General features: G+C 43.3%; 1 protein-coding gene across 4 annotated transcripts in view; it reads left to right on the top strand.

Annotated features, from left to right (window-relative positions):
- smap1 (small ArfGAP 1) overlaps positions 1-24,337 on the top strand; it is a 186,022-nt gene that overhangs the window by 28,148 nt on the left and 133,537 nt on the right. For all 4 annotated transcript variants that reach the window (XM_042333744.1, XM_042333743.1, XM_042333742.1 and 1 more), the window contains exons 2-3: positions 16,880-17,013; positions 21,416-21,501. In XM_042333744.1, the coding sequence (XP_042189678.1) occupies positions 16,880-17,013; positions 21,416-21,501 (220 nt within the window). The remainder of the gene's footprint in view (positions 1-16,879; positions 17,014-21,415; positions 21,502-24,337) is intronic.

Raw genomic sequence — 24,337 nt, 5'->3', positions numbered from 1 at the left:
AAGGCGCTGGACAACAACAAGATTGCATTTATAGAGCGCCTTTCATGTCGGGAGGACGTCCCAAGGCGCTGGACAGTTGGGTCGGGACCCGAGCAGGGGGGAAATGGTCAGGGTGAGGGAAGGGAAGGGAGCGAGGATGGGGTAGAGAGTCGAGAGGGGAGGTGAAGGCACGGTTGAAGAAAAAGGTCTTGAAACCGGCCTTGAAGGAGGAAAAGGAGGAGGCGCCGTAGGCACTGTGGGGTGGAGTTCCAGAGTCTAGGGGCTGAGAGGCTGAAGGCCCGGCCACCGATGGTAGGGCGGTTGGGGCGGGGGATGTGGAGCAGACCGGAGCCAGAGGAACGGAGAGTACGGGCAGGTAGGTAGGGGGATAGTAGGTCGGAGAGGTAGGAGGGGGCGAGGCCGTGAATGGCCTTGTAGGTGAGGATGAGGATCTTGAATTCGATCCTCTGGGGGATGGGGAGCCAGTGGAGGCGAGCGAGGGTGGGAGAAATGTGGTCGTGAATCCTGGTGCGGGACAGTACACGAGCTGCAGAGTTCTGAATGACCTGCAGTGTGGAGGGAGGTGCCGGGAAGGCCGGCGAGGAGAGAGTTCCCATAGTCCAGCCTTGAGGTGACAAAGGCGTGGACCAGGTTTCAGCAGCGTGAGGGGTGAGGTAGTGCCGTAGTCTGGCGATATTCCGGAGGTGATGGAAGGCGGTGCCAGTTGTGGTGCGGATATGAGGGAGAAAGGACAGCTCAGGGTCGAACAGAACCCGAGGTTCCTGACTGGCTTTGAGAGGTGGAGAGTGCGGCCTTGGATGCTGATGCTGTCAGCGCCTGAGGTGCGGAGGCGCTGACGTGAGCCAATCAGGAGGGCCTCAGTTTTGCGCACGTTGAGCTGAAGAAAGTTGTCTCTCGTCCAGGACTCGATGTCGGACAGACAGCTGTCAGGACATCGGTGGTCGTGGAGTTGAGAGTAGAGGAGGAAAGGTAGAGTTGGGTGTCATCCGCATACATGTGGAAGTTAACCCCATGTCTGCGGATGATGTCACCGAGGGGGAGCATATAGAGGGTGAAGAGGAGGGGACCGAGGACAGAATGGGGATTTGGGAAAAAAATAGGAAAAATATTGCTTGTGCCGCCTGCGGACGTTTCTCAAATAGGGCATCCGGCCCTCAGCAGCCGAAACGTTGGACCTTCCTGAGCTAAACTGATAGCACGCTGCCAGGAGGTGGAGCCAGAGACTAAGTTTAGTGTTACAACAATCTGCGGCACCCGACTGTGCAGCACAAAGAAGCCTTTTAAGTTACCACCACAGTGTAGCAAGATTCGTGTCTTGAGAACAGGTGGGTAGTTTGATGCTGGAGATGAGGGAGGGAGGGTGAAGGGGTGTGTGTGTGTGTGTGTGTGGTGGAAGGGGGTGCATGCGTGTTTATGTGCAAAAACTTCAAATAAACACTGTTTAAGAAATTCATGAGCTTTTGTTATTGTCCAGGACAGTCACCAATGACCAATCACTCAGTTCCCCCTTCCACATGAATCCATACAGCAAACGCAGGATAAATCCACCCCTTGTTCTCCTATAGTGAGCGGGACTTACCTGGGAATGAATATAATAATAATAATAATAATCCTTGCATTTGATATAGCGCTTTTCACGTCGGGAGGACGTCCCAAAGCGCTTCACAGAACACACTGTAAAGTGAATTGACTGTATATTTGTGGGCGAACGTGGCAGCCAATTGCGCACAGCAATGTCCCACAAACAGTCGTAGATTGAAAATGACCAATTTATTGTTTTTTTGGTTTTGGAGGGATTATTATTAGGCTCTGAAGGCTGATAGGCTCATTGGTAGGACTTGTAAGGGTAGACCAGTCATTGGGTGGGCAGGGACTCTTCTCACTCAGCTCCTGTTAACCCTGCAAGCCAAAGCACTAACAGATAAGGTGGTCTTAGCTGGACAAGCGGTGGGAAAGCTTGCCAGACAGGGCTATCAATGGCAAGCCTATGTGGTTTTAGCTGGTTAGACTTCAGCAGTTATCCCAACCCACTCCCTGGGGTCCCCAAGTCTTGACTCTCGCCAACATGCGCCAAATACATTCGGGAATTAAGTAAAGCAAAGTGTGTCCCTCCAGGGAGAGAGTGCGCATTCCATGTATACGTGTGATGCGTGGAACTCTGTTTGGATACTCGTAAGCAATACAATGGGCGTTCTGCATTTGTCAAAACACCTGGCTGATATTTTGAAAAAAAAAGGTGAGAGGAATGAACTGTTTCTGTACTTTATGAATAGGTCTCCAACTTCTGTTTATCTGTGTATTTCTGGCTTTCTCACCTGTCTATCTATACCTCTATCCACTCCATCTCCTTGTGGATTTGTTATCTGGGTACATCACTGTCTCTCATATGTCTCTTTTCTGTGAGCCTTGCATTTCGTCTTGCATATTCTCACGCTCACTTGATATTTCCCAGGTATCTCTGTTCCCTTACGTTCACTCTTCCCACTTTTGACACTCATTCAAGCTCGTTACTCTATTCCTATATTTACTTGTGTGATTCGTGTCTCCTATCTGTCTCCCAGTATCATACTGACTCATTTGTTTCCTTCATCTTCCCTGACTTCTTTCTTCATTCCCACTCTCTCTCTCCCTCCCTCATACTCACTCACTCACTCCCTCATTCTCCCTCCCTCCTTCCCTCCCTCATACTCTCTTCTCTCCTTCATACTCTCTCCCTCCCTCCCTCATCCTGCCTGCCTCACCCTGCCTGCCTCCTTCCTTCCCACCCTCATCCTCACTCATATTCCCTCATACTCACTCACTCATACTCACTCATACACACGCACAATGTGCCAGTCCCAGTTTGTCAGGAGGTGTAGTTCCCAGATTTAAAGTTGTGAACTGGGAGATCATTTTGACTATATTTCCCTCTTACAAAATGGTTTAGAACATTAAAACAATAGCTTCCAACATACACCATTCCCTCCACTTCCTGTATGAAGTGGGGCGAGTTTATGACATTTTATTCATCAAAGTTATCAAAGATGCGTTTAGCAAAGTTAATCTGTTTATGTGTAATGCGTAAGTTTGTTGAGTCTAAAAACTGGAAAAATTAAAAAAAAAAATTTTAGGCTCGGGTCTTTAAGCATTAGAGTAGAAGAGTTTATAATCTGATAATAATAATAATATAATAATCCTTGCATTTGATATAGCGCTTTTCACGTCGGGAGGACGTCCCAAAGCGCTTCACAGAATATACTGTAAAGTGAATTGACTGTATATTTGTGGGCGAACGCGGCAGCCAATTGCGCACAGCAATGTCCCACAAACAGTCGTAGATTGAAAATGACCAATTTATTATTGTTTTTAGTTTTGGAGGGATTATTATCAGACGTGTGGAATAAGGAAACTTGCCCAAGGTTTCGCTCTGCCTGGAATTGAACTCGGGTCTCTCGCTTCCAAAGCGAGTGCTCTCACCACTGAGCTACAGGACTTCTGGGTGGTTGTGCACTCTACAATTCTCTTTGTGTGAGTGGATGTTTCTGTGACTTTCAGATTCCTTCAATGGTTACAACGGAGATGTATAAATGTCTGCCTTTGAGACTCAGTGCAAGTGTAGGATTGGCCCGGAGAGCTGTTGCCTGCCATATTTGATTGATGGGAGATATTTTCGTGTTTCTCTAAATTTCCGGCATAGAAATTTTCTGATGGGTTGAGGTCCTTATAAAATAGGCTGTGGTTGCATAATTGATAACTTTTTGACCCAACCATTGTCAACTGTAGGGAGAGAAATCTAAGTGGGGCTTGTAGTCACCGCTGTAACTGTGCACAAAGATTCCTAGCATTAAAAAGAAAAGCATGTAGGAAATCTTAAGTGAAGTGAATCTTTGCAGTGGAATCTATAAACCACAACTTGGATTTATATCTTATGTATATGATGGGGTTGGATAATGCAAATGTGATGTAAGAGGTGTCCACTAAGTCCTCTTACCTCCTGTTACAAAACAGCGATATGATACGTCTAAATACAGTTAAACACTTGTACTGAATACAATCAAGTACTTCTAAATACAATTATCACCATTCCTCCACATGTTTCAGTTGTTGGTCAGTGCGCTGTCGGAAAAAAAACATGGGGGTAACAGGACTTTGTGATCACCCTGTAAATTCATAGAAAGTACAGCTCAGAATTCGGCCATTCAGCTGATCCCTTGTGAGTTTGTGCTCCACACAAATGCTCATCCTAGACCCTAACCCTTCTCCCATATTCTGGTCCTTTCCTCTTGTCTATCCCTCAACTTTATTTTCCCTCAATCGTGTCTCCAGTCTTTCTTTGAATGTGCATCACAGCGACTGGCGGAAATGTGGAATTGTCTGCTACCGAACAACTAACTGTGGCAGAGAATTTCACACTCCGACCACTCTCTTTGAAGAAAAAGTTCCTCCTAATCTCTGTTCTGGATCTCCCAGTTATGATTTTAAAACTATGCCCTCGAGTTCTTAAACCCCCATATCAGAAAAGAGAAGTTGTTCAATTAGAAATATTTGGTGTTGGGTGTTCTAAATGGTTGGATTCTGTTTCTTTGAAATGTACAGCACCTGTGCCAAGGAACTGAACCTGTAATAGGTGCAAGATTTTTTTAATTAGCCTGATTGGTAAATTAAAATGACTTGTCAGAATAGGTGTCAAATGATTAGGCTTGCAAATGATGCTAAATGCTGATCCTGGAAAAGGTTAAGTACTCTTATACTCCAATGTCAATTAACGTAGGTAATGCAACTGCAATTCAGTTCATCACAACTTCAAAGTTTGGCTATTTATGGCCGTGTCATATTTCACTGCTAGTATCGAGAGGCGTACTGAATTATCCTTGTGAAGCCATCGTCAAATTCTTCCTAATTTAAGTTTTAAATTACCGAAGATCTTGCCAGTAAGTTTTGCACCCTCTACATCAGTTTTGGCCACAAAATACAGTCGGTCCATTTTACGATATATTCTGTGAAACCCTTTGAGACGTCTCATCAACGTGATAAGCGCTGTATCAAATGAAAGGATTATTATATTATTACTATTCTCTACTAGAGGGGATACTCCCATTGATGCCAGCAGCCTTCCAATACTTACCAAGTGTGAATCTGGACAGTGATTGCTGATAGCAATTTGACTACAGCAAAGCTGGGAACCTCTTCTAACCACTGTTCCCTGCTGAAAATGTGCATGTATAGATGGTAAGATTCGAAGTGGGAGCCTGGCGGATTTTGTCTGATCTCTAGTCAAGGATAACTGAGGCTCTTGCCTGAGCGAAGCAGACTTGACATAAAACAGGGATAAAATTAAGTTTTTCCCCTTGTATTTTCTTTGCTTTCTTCTCCTCTGCATGAAAGCATCGGCCTTCTTTTATTCACTTCTTCCAGGGTGTGTCAGTTCTGTTAGTTGCTTTCCAGTCAGTATCTTTCTCCCATTGAATCATTTTTGCTCACAAAATAGTTACTACATGTTACAGTATATTTTGTGAAGCGCTTTGAGACGTCCCAATGACGTGATGAAGCGCTATACCAAATGCAAGGATTATTATTATTTTTCATCTTTGAGCTTTGACAGTGAATGTTAGAGTTATTTGCAGCCCAGACAGATCCTGCTCTCAGTATCTTCATCTACACACATTTTAGCAGAGCGTCTCCAGATGACAACAACAACTTACATTTAGAAAAATGCCCCTCACTCATGACTACCAGCTGAGGTAACCCAGGCTGATTTTCATTCCCTCTCCAGGGTCCTGAGATCAATTGTAGTTCTCGAATTGCTGCCCGAATTGAGTTCAGTAAATCTTAATAATAATCTTTGCTTTTGATATAGCACCTTATCATGTCGATGAGACGTCTCAGAGCGCTTCACAGAATACACTGCATTTTGTGGGTGAAACGCGGCAGTCAGTTGCGCACAGGAATGTCCCACAAACAGTCGAGTGAGTGATCATTTGTTGTTCGAGGGGATTGTTACACCCAGAAAGCGATCCGCCAATTGACGAGCATCTGGGTTGTTAGGCAAACAGAGGCGTGTGGAGTAAGGAAACCTTTCTAAGGTTTCGCTCTGCTCGGCAATCGAACCTGAGTCCTCGTCCCTCAACGCTACGGGACTCCAATTTTGCATGCAATTGCGACCATGACTTCGTGCTGCCAAATGGGAAGAACTGCTGTGTGGACTGAGATGGTTCCATAAGTAATTTGGCACATTTGCCCCCATCAGTTTTTCACTTCATTGCTAATAATTCTCATTCTGTAATGAGAATGTTTCAGATTTTCAGACGTTTCTTGTACGTGAAAGGCAATGTAAGTAGTGACGTGTATTTACCAGTTTGTTCCCATATGAAGAAACACTTCAGCAAATTGCTAATGCTGATTTATGGGAAAAGGTTAGTGTGCTGGGCTCCAGAGCATTGTCGACAATTGATATTTCATGCTCATCTCATTTATAATGGGAGGAAGCAGGGGGTGTGAGGAAAATTAATCTGAATCTTTCAAATAACTGTTCAAATTTTTGATGTCTGCTCATACTATCCAGAGACCTGATGTGGTTATCAAATTGTTAAGTATTCGAAGCATGAGTTGTGTCCCTTTATGGATAAAGGATGCAAGAATGTGCCTGCTTATACTCCAGTGGACAAAATGTGCAGATGTGGAAGCTGTAATTGGCTTTCCATTCTGATTATTTATATGAGGCCCATCTTGATTTGTTGGGGAAATTAAATCGACTGACAAAACAGAATATTAGATTCATCTGTTCATGTTAATAAAGCAGGTTTTTAAACAATAACCTTGATCTGTCAGCTGTCTTGTGCCTGATTCCATCCAGAATTATCACACTCACAAGGGATGTGGTGATGCTGTGTAAGCTGAAATATAGGAATTCCATTTTGTAATTGTTTCATCTAATATAGCGCTTTGTGTCAACAACTCAGTGCTTCACAGGATTATACTGTAGAGCAGAGGTGCCCAATCAGTGGCCTGAGGAGCCATCAAAAAGTACCCCGAACTACCATCAAACACCACCCCGAACATTCCCATCAGTCCAGCTAAGTCTGTGTTTGATTGATAGTGTGTTTTCAGTTTTTTCTTGATTGATTATGCATGATCAATCAAGAAATAAATCAATCAAGAGAATTTGTTTTGTTGGCCAAGCATAAAGATTGGCCACCACTGCTGTAAAGTACAATGAGTGTATATTTGAACGGCCTGTTTTGTGCAGCAATATGTCACAAAATGGCCACGAAATGAGTGACCAATTTTATCTGAGGACTTTTTGGTCAGGACATTGGGAGAAGAAAGTCTTCTCTCTTCGAATAGTGTAGGATAGACCACGACCATCAGTGCCTCACCATAGGGTTTTAACCCACAACCTTCTGACATGGAGACGGGAATAAAATCCACTGAGTCAGACTTGTTTGCCAATTGTTCATAAATCCATAAAAAATCTGATATCTTCATTTGTTTTACGAGTTTCATGTTGCTTGGTATTGTGGCGTTACACTAACTAGTAAAACATGTTTTAAACATGGCTACTATACTTGTATCTAAGGCTATCCTCCCAAACAAAATCTTGCATTTATATAATAATAATAATAATCCTTGCATTTGATATAGTGCTTTTCAAGTCTTCTAGACGTCCCAAAGCGCTTCACAGAGTATACATATAGCGCCCTTCGTGCAGGGTAGTGTCACAGAGCGCTTGACACCCTATAATTCTATGGGATAGACTATAAGTTTAGTGTCCCACCATGAAGTTTAACCCACAACCTTGTTGAAGAATATTTCTTGAAACGAACACCCCTGTCCATTCACTCCATGGCACTTCCCTACCTCTCCGACCTCCTCACTCCCCAATCCATCAACCAGCGCCACCGCTTGACTGGTACTGGCCTTTTTGTCCCTCGCACCCTCTGCCCTACCATTGGAGCTCGCAATGGTACACCCTGAAACTCTGGAACACTCTCACTCAATCCCTCTGCCTTACCCCCACTACCCTTTTTCAAGTCCCGCCTGAAAACCTTCCTTTTCACCTTGGGACGTCCTCCCGACGTGAAAGGCGCTATACAAATGTAAGCTTCTTGTTGTTTTCGACCGTGTTTATGGTCACCCTCCCCCCACCGGCTTGGAGTGAGGCTCTGCCATTGTTAAGTGCTCTGAGACGCTACCCAACATGGATGGTGCTCTATATGTGTCAGTTGTTATTGTTTCTTATCTTTCTTCTTTCTTTAAAATTTTGCTTCATTATCTCTCTTCCCTCTTTCATTCTTGCTCATTTGTTTCCCTTTCTTCCTCAACATGTGTTAGTCGTACAATCTGCTAAGCTTCAAAGCCCAAGCTGGTCATCACCTTCCTGGGTGATGACTTTCCTTTTAACCTTGGAGATGTCCTGCACTCGGGTCTTCAGCCCTAGACCTCGGCTCTGAAATAAAACAGCTGGGAGGACAACCTGACTGCTAACCATATGTGCCATTCAGCATCAGCATGCCAAGTGTTTTCCCCTGTGTCTGGGATAACTGCACTCTTTGTGAGCCTCGTATTGAAAATACGGCTGTATTTTAGCCCTCTGAATTTAAAAAAAATTTGTTCAGTAATGATGACTTCGTTGGTTGAACTACCTTCCAGCTGATGCTCATTTAAAGATCAGTTGCATTTCTTCACATAGTCCAGTGGAGGTGCCCTCTCACTGAGGTCACCAGAGTAGCTCGAGGTGGTTTGGGAGCAGATGTTTTGTGTGAGATTCTCGAGGTTCTGTGGCCGTGACTTGTGCAACCCCATCGCCACCCCTGGCAACTGTGAGGTTTTATATCGACACTTCATATGATGCAGTGTTTTAATAAAAGGCGCGTTGTGTTTGTATATTGTGGTGAGTTGTGTTCCACTGGCTTTTCCGTGGTCTGCCTCTTCTCAAAACAAAATTATATAAGGGTTGGGCTGGTGGATATGCTGTGCTTTTCTGTTTGTCTTGGATCCAACTTCTATGAGAGCAGTTATTTTTGAAAATAAGGGAAACTGAAGTACGTTCAGACCAGAGTTTGCGGACCATGTAAGTTTGCCCCATCGTGAACTCTGTTCAATTCTGTCAGCCTAGAATATATGAGTTCAAGTCCCTGCTTGGGGCTTTGAACCCACAAACCCCTGACTCGAAGGCGAATCTACCAACTCAGCAAAGCTGACACCTGAAGCTTAAATCCTGGTTCCAATAACCTTGACACTTTCTACTGATTTATTATGGCCAGAAACAATTAATAATTGTAATTATCACAGCCAATTATCATAATTCCTGGGTTTTACATCCTTTAAGGAAAAATGTACAGTGTGCCATTTTGTGCAGTAATTGAGTACATATCAGAATTATTTAACACTGAGATTCACATTATGGAAGAGAGTTTTATTCATTAACAAAAGTTATAGATGAGTGGATTACATACCCACAGTAGCTTAATGCAACACCCATGTAGTTTAATAATTCAAAGCTATGGTGGCAGGAAATGAGCAAGCTTTTTGATTGCTTTGTACAAAAAAATGTTTTAAAAGTGAGCAAAAAGCTGAGTAATGCCCCAAATTGATTAGCTAATGACAAAACAGTCCCAGGATACTATTAATCCTGAAACTAAGATTAATCTGTTCCCTCTGGGTTCAGCAGCATTGACTTGCTGGGAAGATTTCTAATTTTGTGTTGAGTTTTTATTTTACTTGAGGAAAAAAATGCAGAAGAGCGTGGCCTGCTGTGGAGCAGTCGCAAGGTGGCACGAATAGAGTTGCAACATACAGCCAACCCACTTTACAATACATTCTGTGAAGCGTTTTGAGACGTCTCAACGACCTGATAAGGGCTATATCAAACGCGAGTATTATTATGGACCACCTCGCTTGAAACCTGGACGTAATCTCATTCAGAGTTATGTTCCTGGTCCCTCTATAGTATCCCTGTTGATTGAGTGGAGCAGTCGCGTGGGGGTGGCGAGGTGTCAGGCCCGGCTGTGGGACCCCTTGTCGTGTGGGCTGCTGGTACACGCTGGTAAAGCTTACACGTGCAAATGGTTACTTGGGCAAAAGGTCAGACCAGGAGCAGGGTAGCTAACGCCAATTGGGGGAATTCGGAAAACAAAATGGATATCTCAAAGCCAATTTAAGTGTGAATTTTTCACACGAGAACTGATTTAAACCCTAATAAGTTGTAATTCATGTCAAAATACTCTGTTATACTAATAGCCTCAACAACGATGATGTGCTTACTCAGGAAGGATGTGAAACGCAAAGCGGCTCTCGCTAAGATGAGTGACTTCTCCCTGTGGAGATGGGCTCCCACGCTCCACTGTCCACAAGCTACAGATCATTGGTAACTCTGCAGTCCACATCCTCTCCTGCACTAGACTGTGTATCAGCTATCTCTGTCCACTTTCCTGCCCCATGTTGGACTGCAGACTATTAGCGGATGAGGATTCAGTCGCATTGCGCCTCTTGAATGTTCTTCCAAAATCCCTCTGCCTCACCCCCTATTTTTGTTCCAAACCAATCTAAAGATCTGTCTCTGTGTGCCTTTGGCCATCTTTTTTTGCCCCCCCCCCACCCCCACCAATCAGACTCCCCTTCGTGTTTGTAAAGCACTTTTAAGACATTATTTTTACGTGAATACTACTGTAAGTGCAAATTATTGCTGATTTTCCCTTCAGACAATGAATTGTTAATATTGTCTGTAAAATCAAAGTACTGACCATGGATTTATGTGAGGGAATTGATGGGTAGCTACTAATTATTCACACCCGCCGAAATCAGGCAACATTTAAAAAAAAATAATCTTGCACATACTTCTGGTAATCCTTGATGCTATGAAAGCACCGTTTTCTGAAGAGATTTAACATGACTGTCACTCACCTTCACCAGCGGATAATTTCATCCAAATTGTTTTCCTAAACCAATGGCAGCTAATTATTTAAAACTGGTAATACACCTTGAGGTTCAGCTGGATGTTAGCAAGTCAGACCATTGATGCAAATATCCTAAAATATCTTTGCATCGCATTCAGCCAGGTTACCCAACCAACTATCTTCCTGTTACTGATTCACGCTGTTTCTTAAACCCATCCCAATCTCGGACCAGTCTTCTTGGTTACAGATGTTGATTACTGTGTGTGGTGTGTGTGTTGGAAAAAAGTAGTTAATCCTTTGGATTCCTAAACTTGTCCAACACAATTCTGAACCTGTTGTCTTTGTGTAATAAAGTAACGTTCTGGATCTACTTGCTCTTTCCAGTTAAATAGCTTGTACCCTTCTTGCAAGATTAGTTATTTTCAAAGGCAGCTAACTGAGATGCTTGTTAACTCACAGCTCGTCTCTCTGGGGGGGTGAGGAGCAATTGGTCTCATTCTCGCTGAACACTTCCTCTGCTCAGATGACCAGAGCTATAGCCATGGACTTGAGTAGGTACAGCCTGACCAAAGGGCTGTCTGTTTATGTGTGGGATTTGAACTCGATATAATCAACTGATAATCATTGAATTAAAGAGAAACCTTGACACATCTCTGGGGAAAAAGCGGTGTGGTAGGATGGGATAGTTAATATCAACCATAAAAGCTCGACTTGTTGGACCATATGTCCGTTTCCAATTTAACATTTTCTGTGTTGCATCCTTGATAAATAGGCTGCATGTAGAAAAGAGCAGACTGACAACAACTTGCATTTATATAGTGCCCTTCAGAATAGTAACACCAGAGGACACGGCCTGCAATTGAAGGGGGTAAATTCAGAACAAATCTACAGAAACACTATTTCAGTGAGCGAATAGTAAACCTATGGAACAGGTTCCCCTATGGAAATGGTTGAAGCAGCAAATGGTGATTCCTTCAAACACAGATTAGATCATTTTCTTTTGGAAATAACATTATGGAATATATTACATAGGTAGTTTGGGACATGTGCCTGCGACCGCCAGGAAGGTAGAAAGCGAACTAGATGGACCTTGGTCTTTTTTTCACCTGGCATTTCTTATGTTATATTCGTCACACAGCAAAGTGTCTCAGAGCACTTGAATGTGTTCCGAATAAATCACATGTCTATCCCTTAAATGTGCCCTAAATAAATAAACCAAATGTCTTATCTGAAGACTACAGACATTGTCGTATCATAAGATGAAGTTGAAACAGATGAAAGATTTGAAAGATTGAGAAAATTGCTTCTATATTTTTTTCGGGAGGAGTGGGGGGAGAATCGATGGAGTTTTCAACTCCTGTTCTAGGTTTGGAAAACATTGGTAATTTTATTCTTTCTGCATTTAATTTATTTCACAAATACAGTAAAAGCTGCTAATTTTTAATCTGAGATATGGCCTCTTGTACAAAGTGGACTTAATTGTACGCCTGTGTATTGCACAACGGTATTTTATAGTTTTGCTGTCAGAGGACACTTAAATAAGGAAAGGAATAAGCCTTCGCTCACCGTGTGTTTGTAATCTATCTCTGCGTGGATCAAATCTTAATTATAGTTTTAAGGAATGTTCATTACTATTGAAGTACAGTAAACTAGCTCCTGCTTAATGAAGTGTGCAATTTCAAATCGGGTTCACAAGCTGAAACTGAATCAGCACTTACTTCGCTGTCGTTTTCGAGGCACTCTTTCAATCATTGTGAGAACCACATGATTCCAAGCTGAGTTGACAAGTTTCCTTAAGTTGTGTGCACCAGCTGTAGGGGACATTTGTTGTAGTGACACGGTCTCATAAATAAGATTCTGCTGAACCCATCTCCAGGATTAGGTCACTGTAAAGTGATTAGAACTTTGAATAAAGAACTTGGAGGCTTCTTCTGTTTAAATTGTGACCAAAATTATGTCAAATCTGGAAGAAAAATGATGTAGAACAACACCATAATTGCTTTTGCAGGATCGGGGGAGGCAGAGAGAGGTGAAAGCCATCATCACCAGAGGCAAAGAGTAGGACTAAACTGATAGCACAGACACAATGGGCCGAATGGCCTCCTCCTGTATTATTTTAAATCTATACTAATTTTGTTCGATGAAGGGCATGGAAAACGCAAAGCAATTGTAAGTTAGTGGATGGCTCTACCCGCTGGGTAAAACAATGGGACCCATTTTAAAATACTAGCTTGGCCTGTTAAGAATGAAATCAGAAATCATTCTGTTAATAATCCTTTCATTTGATTATGAAGTCTTTGCGCAGAGTTGTGAATCGTGGAATGCACTGATCCAGAAGTCCTTACAGGCAGAATTAATTGGAATCTTTAAAAGAGAACGATATAAACTTACAGCACAGAAGGCGGCGCATTGCGTCTGTGCTGGCTCTTAAGAACAATCTTTTCAATCCCATTTACCTGCTTTTTCTTCATATTCCTGTAGCTTGCTCCTTTTTAGGTAATTACCCAGTTCTCTTTTGAAAGCTAATATCAACAACAACGACAAATCTATAGAGCGCCTTTCACGTCGGGAGGACATCCCAAAGCGCTGAACAGTCAGGTGTTGGGGTTCTGAGCATGGGTGAGGGAAGGCAGAGAGGTGGGCGAGAGACCAAAGGCACGGTCGAAGAGAAGGGCCTTGAGTCCGGCCTTGAAGGAAGCAAGGGAGGAAGCGAGGCGAAGGGACCGTGGAATGGAGTTCCAGAGTGTGGGGCAGGAGACATGGAGCAGGCCGGAGCCTGATGAACGGAGGGAGTGAACAGTCTAGTAGGGAGTCAGCAGGTCAGAGAGATAGGAGGGGGCAAGGCCATGGATGGCCTTGAAGGTGAGGACGAGGATCATGAACTCGATCCTCTGTGGGGATGGGGAGCCAGTGGGGTCGGGCGAGGATCGGAGTGATGGGGTCACAGAGCCTGGTGTGTGAGGGTACACGAGCTGCAGAGATTTGGATGATCTGCAGCTTCAGAAGGGAAGAGTTGGGAAGGCCGATGAGGAGGGAGTTCCCGTAATCGAGCCTTGATATGACGAATGTGTGGGTGAGGGTTTTGACAGGCTGAAGGGCGAAGCAGTAGCGGAGTCTGACAATGTTGTGGAGGTGGTGGTAGGCAATGCCGGTCATGGCGCGGATGTGGGGAAGAAAGGACAGTTCAGGGTCAAACAAGATACCCAGGTTCCTGACTGGCTCAGTGAGGTTGAGTGTGCAGCCGTGAAGGTTGATGCTGCCAGAGCCTGAGGTACGGAGGCGCTGGCAATCAGGAAGGCTGATGTTGAGTTGGAGAAAGTTGGCTTCGTTCAGTACTTGATGTCGGGACAGGCAGTCGGTCAGGACTCCAGTAGTCCTGGAGTTCAGGGCGGAGGCATAGAGGTAGAGTTGGGTGTCATCCGCATACATGTGGAAATTTACCCCATGTCTGTGGATGATGTCATCAAGGGGGAGCGTGTAGAGGGTGAAGAGGAGGGGACCGAGGACCGAGCCCTGAGGAACACCGCCGTTTGCCCCGACAAAGTGGAGGCAGTGTGAAAGGTAGGGCCTGAGCCAGTCAGGTTGAGGTGGGAGGAGAGGCGGTGAAGGAGAATTGAGTGGTCCACGGTGTCAAAGGCGGAGGAGAGGTCGAGGAGGACGAGGCAGAGGGTTCAACCACCTCTCTTGGCAGGGCATTCCAGATCCTAGCTATTCTGTGTATTAAAAAAAATCCTCTAAACTCCCCCATTTGCTTGTTTGGTAACTATCTTAAATTGATGGAGGTATGTAGACACTTAGGAAGTAAGATATTAAGTGTTGGGTAGTAAGGATATTAAATGCTATAATAATAACAGTCCTTGCATTTGATATAGTGCCTAATCACGTTTCAAAGAGCTTCACAGAATATATTGTAAAGTGAATTGACTGTGTATTTTGTGGGCAAAATGCGGGAGCCAATTGCACACAGCAGAGTCCCACAAACAGTCGTGGATTGAGTGACCAAATTATTATTATTATACTTTTTTTAAGGAATTGTTACACCTGATCTCTGTCCAGGGGGACACTGCTGTCTGTGCGCAATTGGTTGCTGTGTTTCGTCCATAAAATATACAGTCAATTCACTTTATGGTATATTCTGTTAAGCTCTCTAAGACGTCTCGAAGACGTGATAAGGCGCCATATCAAATGCAAGGTTTATCATTATAATAATAATCCTTGCATTTGATAAAGCGCTTTTCACATCTTCTAGACGTCTCAAAGCGCTTCACAGAATATGCTGTGAAGTGAATTGACTGTATATTTGTGGGCAAAACGCAGCAGCCAATTGCTCACAGCAGTGTCCCACAAACAGTCGTGGATTGAAAATGACCAATTTATAATTTTTGTTTTTTGGGGAGATTATTATTGGGCGTGTGGAGGAAGGAAACTTGCCCAAGGTTTCGCCCTGCTAGCGCCTTTTCTCACTGAGAAGTCTTGAATCGCTTCACAGAATATACTGTAAAGTGAATTGACTATTTTGTGGGCAAAGCAAGGCAACCAATTGAGCACAGCAGCGTCCCACAAGCAGTGGTGGATTGAGTAATCTAGCAGAGGTGGAGAAACAAGAATTTGAATGTGATCATTTGACCAAGTTGCAACAAAAATGCTCCAAGTGATCAAAGCATTACATTGCTTGAGTATAACGTCTCGGGGATCTGAACTCAACTGATTTAGCTATGCCTGACTGAGATTTGTTTGTACTGTACTTATCGAGGATTTGGACACGCCAATAACTTGGATTTTAGTGAAGCTGAGTAGATTAACACCTGGATAATCCACTGCTAAATCAAAGTTTCTGCTTTGCGGCCATGTGATTCTCTGCATTTCACTTAACATATCTATAGCAGAACAGAAAAGAGAGGTTTGTCAGCCAATTTCAAACTCTTTCCTGAAGAAAAACGGGAAAGTAAACCCCGGATTCTGAGCAGAGTAGTTTGTGGTGGGCTGAGGTGTCTTGAAAAATTGGGTTTCCTACATTTCATAGAACCTTACAGGACAGAAGGAGGCCATTTGGCCCATCGTACCTGTGTCGGCACTTTGAAAGAGCTATCGAATTAGTCCCACTCCCCCGCTCTTACCCCATAGCTGTGCACATTTTTCCTTTTCAAGTACCTCTTAAATTTGAAACCTGCTATTGAATCTGCTTCCTCCAACCGTTCATGCAATGCATTCCAGATCATAACAACTGACTGGGTAAAGAAAAAGTGCATTTTTTTAAAAAAAAAGGTAATCTCATTGTATATACTGACCCACAGCGAAGCTCATTTCAAGTAAATGTTGATGTTTTCACCTATTCAATGACTACTCATTTTCTGAAACTTTTCTGCTGACTCACAACACCTCTTAAATCTGGTAATGTTCCACAGTAAAGATTTATGGGCCAAAGAGAAGCAGAAATCAATTGTGGATGATTTATAACTGGTCAATTTCGGTTTCCCAGTGTGTCACTTTTTTAATGCATAGCTGTCTGGTTTGATTTCTTTTCTAAGATACAGTATTCCTTTGGATTTACTGCATTTTTTTAAGTTGTAGTTAATCACAAAATGTTTATAAGCACAGAAGGGGGCAGGCCTTTTAGCCTATTGTGCCCACTGGAACTATCCATATCTACTCCAATCCTAATTCTTTCTCCATCATATCATTGCTGGTGTGACCTGCGCCAGCGGAGCTATTTACTCTTATCCCTCTTCCCACTCCATTGTAATAATAATCCTTGCATTTGAGAGACCGTCTTAATACGTCGTCAAAACTTCTCAAAGCGCTTTACAGAATATATTGTAAAATTAATTGACTATTTTGTGGGCGAAACGCAGCAGCCAATTAATTGCCTATCTCTTTACCCTTTTAAGATTTTCCTTTTATGTATCCAGTCGAGGGGAAAAGCTATTTCATCCAACTGTAAGAAGTTATGACAATGTTTCACGAGTGTGCGGTGAACCTCAATGGTTTTTGTCCTTTCTCTGCAGGGCCAAGATGGGCTTCCTGGAATCTTGGGGTGTTTATTTGTATCCGGTGTGCAGGGATCCACCGTAATCTTGGGGTTCACATATCACGGGTGAAGTCAGTCAACTTGGACCAATGGACACCAGAACAGATACAGGTACAAACCGTTCATTAATTTTTACCGAATGTGGCTTGCACTTTCCCACCCTGGTCCAGTGCGCTGGAGTTGGGATTTGATGAATCTGTGGCCTTGGATGCTGATCTTTGCCTTACTTACCATTTTGAAATCATAAATCTCAATCTACTTTCTCCACTGAAATATAAGGCACCTTACTGTCAAATAAATCTAGTGATGTCAGCAAGAAGATTATTATAATAATAATGCTTGCATTTGATATAGCGCCTTATCATGTCGTTGAGACGTCTCAAAGCTCTTCACGGAATATACTGTAAAGTGGATTGACTCTGTATTTTGTGGGCGAGACCCGGCAGCCATTTGGGCACAGCAGTGTTCCACAAACAGTCATAGATTGAGTGACCAAATTATTATTTACATTCATTTAGTGCCTTTCATGTTAGAAGTGCATTTTGAAGTGCTTCAGACTGCTGGCTGAGGTTGTGAAATGCGGAGATGTTCTGTGTAAAGGGGCCTAAAATCCCATTCATCACTTTAATTTCTCCCCCTACTACCACTAACACGTTCAGTGACATAAAATAGTGTAACTAGACACGCATGCTGCAGGACAGAACTCTCTAATTATACCCTCTTGATCACTGAGCACAGAAGAGCTTGAAGAAATTGTGGGTATGAGGTGATAACTGTGGGATACTTTTCTTTGAGCCAATCTCTTGTCATGTCAATTTTAAGTGTAATTGAAGATGTTATGCATTCATTTAAATGCATAACATCTCTGCAATTAAACCCAAGTCAGCACTCCATTCCTTTTTTTTTGCAGACAGTGTTTCAGGATCATGTGATTTCTCCTGTTTGCTTGTCTGGCAGATGATCCGCTCAAGAGTCTAAATGAGATGATTTCTGTTTTGTGTTGACCCGGCTCTTTAATTAGTCTTACACCATCCCTGTTTAAAGGAGTTTGTTTTCCTCCCAACATTTTTGTACAACGTAGTTTAGGGGTCCATTAGTGCTGAGTGAATACAAAATTATGGAGAGTAGATGTGAATTTTGGGCTATTCAATGCTTTTAAATGTCAAATTGAAATAACAACAACAAAATTACATTTATAGAGCGCCTTTCATGTTGGGAGGATTTCCCAAAGCGCTCTAAATCACTGACTCTGAATGGAACGTGTTCAGCCCACGTTGGGTTTGTATGTCTGTTATCCCTTCTGTCTTCTTGAGGTGTTTTGACTTTTTTTTCTACCGCCAAATGAGAGTACGGTTCCATTGACGACTGGCATTTTCTTCCATCTCACACAAGTCACTTTTCACATATGAGCCCTGATGATAGTGGTTTCTTTGGAAGGATCTGTGAGGGCATCACAGCCAAGTATGAGCCTGATCTTGTCCTTGCTTGATGTCCCATTCTCCCCTTCCCACGCACATATGCACACACATACACACATATGCATTATGCAGTCAATTCACTTTACGATATATAATAATCCTTGCATTTGATATAGCGCTTTTCAAGTCGGGAGGATGTCCCAAAGCGCTTCACAGAACACACTGTAAAGTGAATTGACTGTATATTTGTGGGCGAACGCGGCAGCCAATTACGTACAGCAATGTCCCACAAACAGTCGTAGATTGATAATGACCATTTATTATTGTTTTTGGTTTTGGAGGGATTATTATTAGGCTCTGTGTGGAGTAAGGAAACTTGCCCAAGGTTTCGCCCTCTGCCTGGAATTGAACTCAGGTCTCTCGCTTGCAAAGCGAGTGCTCTATCCACTGAGCTACAGGACTCCTCATATATTCTGTGAAGTACCTTGAGACAACAACAGATTACATTTTTACAGCGCCTTTCACATCAGGAGCACATCCCACGGTGCTGGAAATCAAGAGATCTGGACCTGAGCTGGTGGTTGGGATCAGGAGGGGTGAGGGCGGGTAGAGGTAGGAGGGTGACCAAAGGCCCGGTCGAAGAGGAGGTTCTTAAGATGGGTCTTGAAGGAGGCAAGGGAGGGGGTGAGGCGGAGGGACTGTTTGATGGAGTTCTGGAAGGTGACAGCAGAGAGGCTGAAGGCCCTCCACTGGAGGTGACACAGGGAAGGCTGGAGCCCGCTGAGCGGAGGGAGTGGACAAGTTGGAACGTCACTGAATACATCCAAAGCACAATCTTTCTTGCTGACTTCTTTCTCCCCCAACCACTCTGCTTGAGATCTCATAGTTACGCATAGGCAGGGATCGAGCCAGGGCTCTTTGTCTGTAAGAATCAGTTGCTCGCTGGATACACTCGCTGAACTGCCTACATGTTGTTAACACATCTTAGTATGGTATGAATCTGCAATACCTTGTGATTTACACTGCACCAGACAAGGTGGTAATTTCATTACTAACCCTTTCACTGACCGGTAACATTTTTATTCTGAAATCTTCATTTTCTCCTGTTAAACCTCATGATGTGGGCCACCTTTACAGTCGTTTAATTGTCTTGTGGGGCCCTTCTCGTGTGTCTGAGGGGAGAAGTCAACATCAACAAAATGAGATACGGAGGGTCACAATTTGAAATGATGAGCTTCGGGAGTGTATATGTCTATTAGTCTTTTCAGGAGTCAACGTTTCAAGTCTGCTTTGGAATTGAAAAGCCCAGCTCATTGCATCAAGGCCTTAAAATTCTGCAGCTCGTATCATGTTCTCAATGCACTGTGTTGAAGGTCTTTAAATAATTTAATGCATTCAAAGTATTTTAGTATTCCTGTTGGTTATTTTTACTAATATATGGTACTGTGCTACTGCTCCAGATGAATATAACGTAACTTATGCTTCATAGGGTCTGATTTCTTATGCAGCTGAAATGACAAGTCTTTAAGTTTGCCACTGTTGTTACTCTCACTTTGTGCAATTGTGTTTACGTCCTTTTTAAGCTGGAATCCAGGTGCCTCTTGTGTTGCATCTACGTTACAATGCTACCTTCAGCTTCAGCAGTGCTGTAGTTAAATTGGCCCAGCACATCCACTCTTAAGGCTCTTTCTAGGAGAGATGTCTTTTTGGCCACTAGTGGGCGCCATGACTAAGTATGTCTGAGGCTTTTGGCTCTGTTCTGTCATCTTTATTTGGTCAGCCGGGTGTCCGACACATACAGAAACTCATCACCTTGCTTAAGAGTATCCAACCCAACTGAGAATTCCATGCATCCCACCTACACCTGGAGATCCCAGAGATAGATTGTTGGAATTGAATATGCATGCTCTCTCTGGAGAGACGCATCCTGCTTACCTAATTCAGGAAAGTATTAGTTGCAGGTGAGAAAGAGCCAAGGCTTGGGGACATCAGAGTGTATGTTGGGGTAACTACTGGAATCAAGTCAGCTAAAACCACATAGCTTACCATTGAAAGTACTACCTGGCAATCTTTCCTGCTGCTTGTCCAGCTAGGACCACCCTACCCATTAGGGCTTTTGATTTGCAACCACAACAACAAATTACATTTGTACAGGCCCTTTCAAGTCAGGATGATGTCCCAAGGCGCTGGACAGTCAGGGATCCTCACCCGAGTTAGTGGTTGGGATCAGGAGGGGTAGAGGGTGGGGAGGGTAGGGGTAGGAGGGTGACCGAAGGCACAGTCGAAGAATAGATTCTTGAGACGGGTCTTGAAGGAGGCAAGATAGGGGGCGAGGCGGAGGGACTGTGGGATGGACTTCCAGAGGGTGGGGCAAAGAGGCTGAAGGCCCGCCCGACAATAGTGAGGCGGGCAAGGCGGGGGACTTGAAGTAGACCGGAACCCTCTGAGTGGAGGGAGTGGACAAGTTGGTAAGCAGAGGTGTGTGGACTAAGGAAACTTGCCTAAGGTTTTGCCCCATCCACCAAGGAGCTGGACAAGAATGTTCTCCTCTGGGTTTTGAAGGACAGTTTCAGGACAGATGCCGGATAGTATTCCTTTCCAAAGGGTTATTAAGAGCTGGATTGAATTACTCAGAAGAGTAGTAGAGGCCAGGATGGCCTCATTTAATATATTAAAAAAACACTCGATCCTGTAATGGGAAGACAATAGGGTGAATGTTCTGGAAGGAGGAGATCAAATGAGCTGAATGAGCTTCTTCACCTAAACACCTCCTGTGAGCAAAGGAAGATTTTTTTTAAACTGCATCCTGCCAGAACTACTGCATCATGTTCTATTGTATCTTGATCAACAATCTTCCATCCTCTCTCCCCCATCCACCCCCCCATAAAATTAGTCATTCGCTCCATGGATATTTGTAGGCCATTGCCCTGGTAAATTGGTTGCCACATTTGCCCACAAAATACACACAGTCACATTCTGTGAACCACTTTGAAACATCTCGACGATGTGATAAGGTGCTATTTCAAATTAAATTTTTATCCTGAAAGTCTTTTGAAAGATTTTGCTGACCTGTTTAATTTGTTCCTCCTTTGCAGTGCATGCAAGATATGGGGAATACCAGAGCTCGGCACCAGTATGAGAAAAACCTGCCTGAGAACTTCCGGAGACCTCAGACGGACCAGTATCCTTCATGCCTGTTGCATAAAAAAATGCTCCATATCCTTAATTCCTGTTGTGTAAAAATGCCCTGGTATCAATGCAATTGGAATGAATGAATGAATGAATGAATGACGAATGACGAATGAATGACTGGATTAGTGTGGCTGTTTCAGTTCGAATTTGCCTACAAAATATAGTCTCTACACTATGCAGTAAAGGCTGTGAAGTGCTTTAAAACATCATCCTTGCATGAAATGTGTTGAACAAGTATTATTCCAGGTTTGTGATCCAGCATTGTTGATATCTAGTATTGTCTTTAAAAAGTTTAACTTTGCAGGTCTGATTTTTAGCTAGTTTATGTTTAGTAGTGTTAATGCAATACAACACAAAATTACACTTGTATTGTGCCGTTCATGTTGGGAGGACGTCCCAAGGTGCTGAACATTCAGGGATCTAGACCCGAGCTGGCAGTCGGAATCGGGGAGCGCGGAGGACAGGGAGGATAGGAGGCTGGCCGAAGGCTCGGTCGAAGAGGAGGGTTTTGAGACGTGCCTTGAAGGAGACAAGGGAAGGACTGAGGTGAAGGGAATGTGGGATGGAGTTCTAGAGGGTGGGGGCGTCATCCGTCAATGGTTAGGCGGGCCGTGCGGGGGACGTGGAGCAGGCCAGAGTGGACAGGTTGATAGGGGATCAGCAGACCGCAGGGCTGTGGAGTGTCTTGAAAGTGAGGACGAGGATTTTGAATTCTATCCTCTGAGGGATAGGGAGCCAGTGGAGCTGGGCGAGGGTTGGGGTGATGGGTTAGGGAGCCTGGTGCGGACACAAGCTGCAGAGTTCTGGATGACCTGCAGCTTGTGGAGGGAAGAGTTGGGGAGTCTGACAAGTAGGGAATTGGCATAGTCGAGCCTCGATGTGATGAATGTGTGGATGAGCGTTTTGGTGACCTGAGGAGTAAGGCAGTGGCGGAGCTGGGCGATGTTGCCGAGGTGGCGGAAGGCAGAGCGGGTCATGGCACGGATGTGGGGTAGAAAGTATGGCTTGGAGTTAATCTTGTGCTATTGTTTCTATTTGTGGTCTATACTCTCTTCCAATGGTTTGTCTGAGGTTAGGAATCGTGGAATCATCATTTCAGATTGATTCTGTGTTTCTACATATCAGAAATCCACAACATTGACCCCAAATCATAGATTGTTGATAAATTATGGATCTACAAAATGCAGGAGAACTGAATTGGTCAAAAGATTAGATGTGGAGCGGAATCAGTAGGGAATATGAGCTGTAAATAAGACTTTTTCTAATAATATTCTGTTCTGACTTTAGAGACTTCAGGTATTGATGATCTATTCTAGAGACTTCTGGTAATGATGATATGTGATAAGGCACTATGTCAACTGCAAGTATTATTATTAATGCAGGAGGGAACTATGTTAATCCACCCGCCAGTTAAAATCCCAGAAGAGGTTTGGACTGGGCTCGGGATATAATAATAAAACTAATAATCTTTGCATCTGGTATAGAGACTTAACAAGTCGTTGAGATGTCTCAATGTGCCATAAAGAATATACCATAAAGTGAACTGACTGTATATTTCGTGGGATAAAATCCAAATGATGTGGACACCAGCCATGCCAGATTGGCAGCCAAGAGGAGCTTTGCATCTATTGTCGTGTTGTAGCTGAAGAATCTTAATAGGTTTTTTTAAAAACAAATCGAATCTAATTTGATGGGTCTTAGTAGGAAGCAGTTAGCATTTAGTGTTGGTTGATGAGGACAGGTTTAATGAGCATTTTCTTTGCCACATCATTAAAATGTGACCTAAAGCAGGAATCGTTTTAGCAGGAATTGACTTTTACTCTCTTGGATTTGTCACAACGAGACTTCCCAAATTAAACCAAGTCGCCCTCCGCATCACAAATATTCCATCAAGCTTCTCTGTAGAATGTAGAGTAGTTTTTTTTTGGAACAATTAAATTCAGACTTTTTATTAGTTTGCTCCCTTGGAGAGTTGGGGCAAATTGAATAATTTTACTTTCTGGAAACTAGTGTCCCATGTGAATCATTAGGAATGTTTATAAAGTGGCTTTTAAATATGTCATTTGTTTTGCACAATGCACTTGTTTATTAATTTATTTGGCCACAAAAATATGCAGTCAATTCACTTTACACTATACTTTGTGACGCTCTTTGAGACGTCTCAACGGTGTGATAAGGCTCTATATCAGATGCAAGGATTATTATTATTTATAAATAAGATTTTTTTGTTGCCATTTTTTCCCACAGTGCCACATTTAGACTTTTTTTTAGAAAAAGCAAAAAATATTTCACTCCATCCTTTCCTAAGTTTTCGGATTTTATTTGTTCTGTCGACTGGAGGAAATTTCCTTAATCTGATTTTGATCTGTTCAATCACTGTGTTCACCAAAATCATAAACGTTCCCAAAGCACCACAAATTGTTTTGTGATAAAAGCTTATTGGTACGTGTCGATTCAATAATCCCTGGAAATGGAATTTTCAAAGTGTGTTCTGTTACCACAAAACAATGCTTCAGATCACTTTGATCTAACTTTGCTTCACAGAAGAAATGGAGGGGAGGTGAGGAGAAATGTGTTCACACAGAGAGTTGTTCGGATCTGGAATGCATTGCCTGAAAGGGTAGTGGAAGCCGATTCGATAACAACTTTTAAGAGAGAAGAAGATAATTATTTAGGGAGGACAGGTTTGCAGGGCTATGAGGAGAGGAGAGCGTGGGGGAATGGGATTGATTTGGATTTGGTACAAACACCATGGACCGAATGGCTTCCTTCTGGCTTATATATGGCTGTATAATTCTATGGTTCTGAGGAGGCCATTTGGCCCA

The sequence above is a fragment of the Callorhinchus milii genome, unplaced genomic scaffold (assembly GCF_018977255.1).
Source record: "Callorhinchus milii isolate IMCB2004 unplaced genomic scaffold, IMCB_Cmil_1.0 Scaffold3, whole genome shotgun sequence".
Classification (NCBI taxonomy): Eukaryota; Metazoa; Chordata; class Chondrichthyes; order Chimaeriformes; family Callorhinchidae; genus Callorhinchus; species Callorhinchus milii.
The sequence above is the reverse complement of the archived record's forward strand: the minus strand, read 5'-3'. Positions and strand labels throughout refer to the sequence as shown.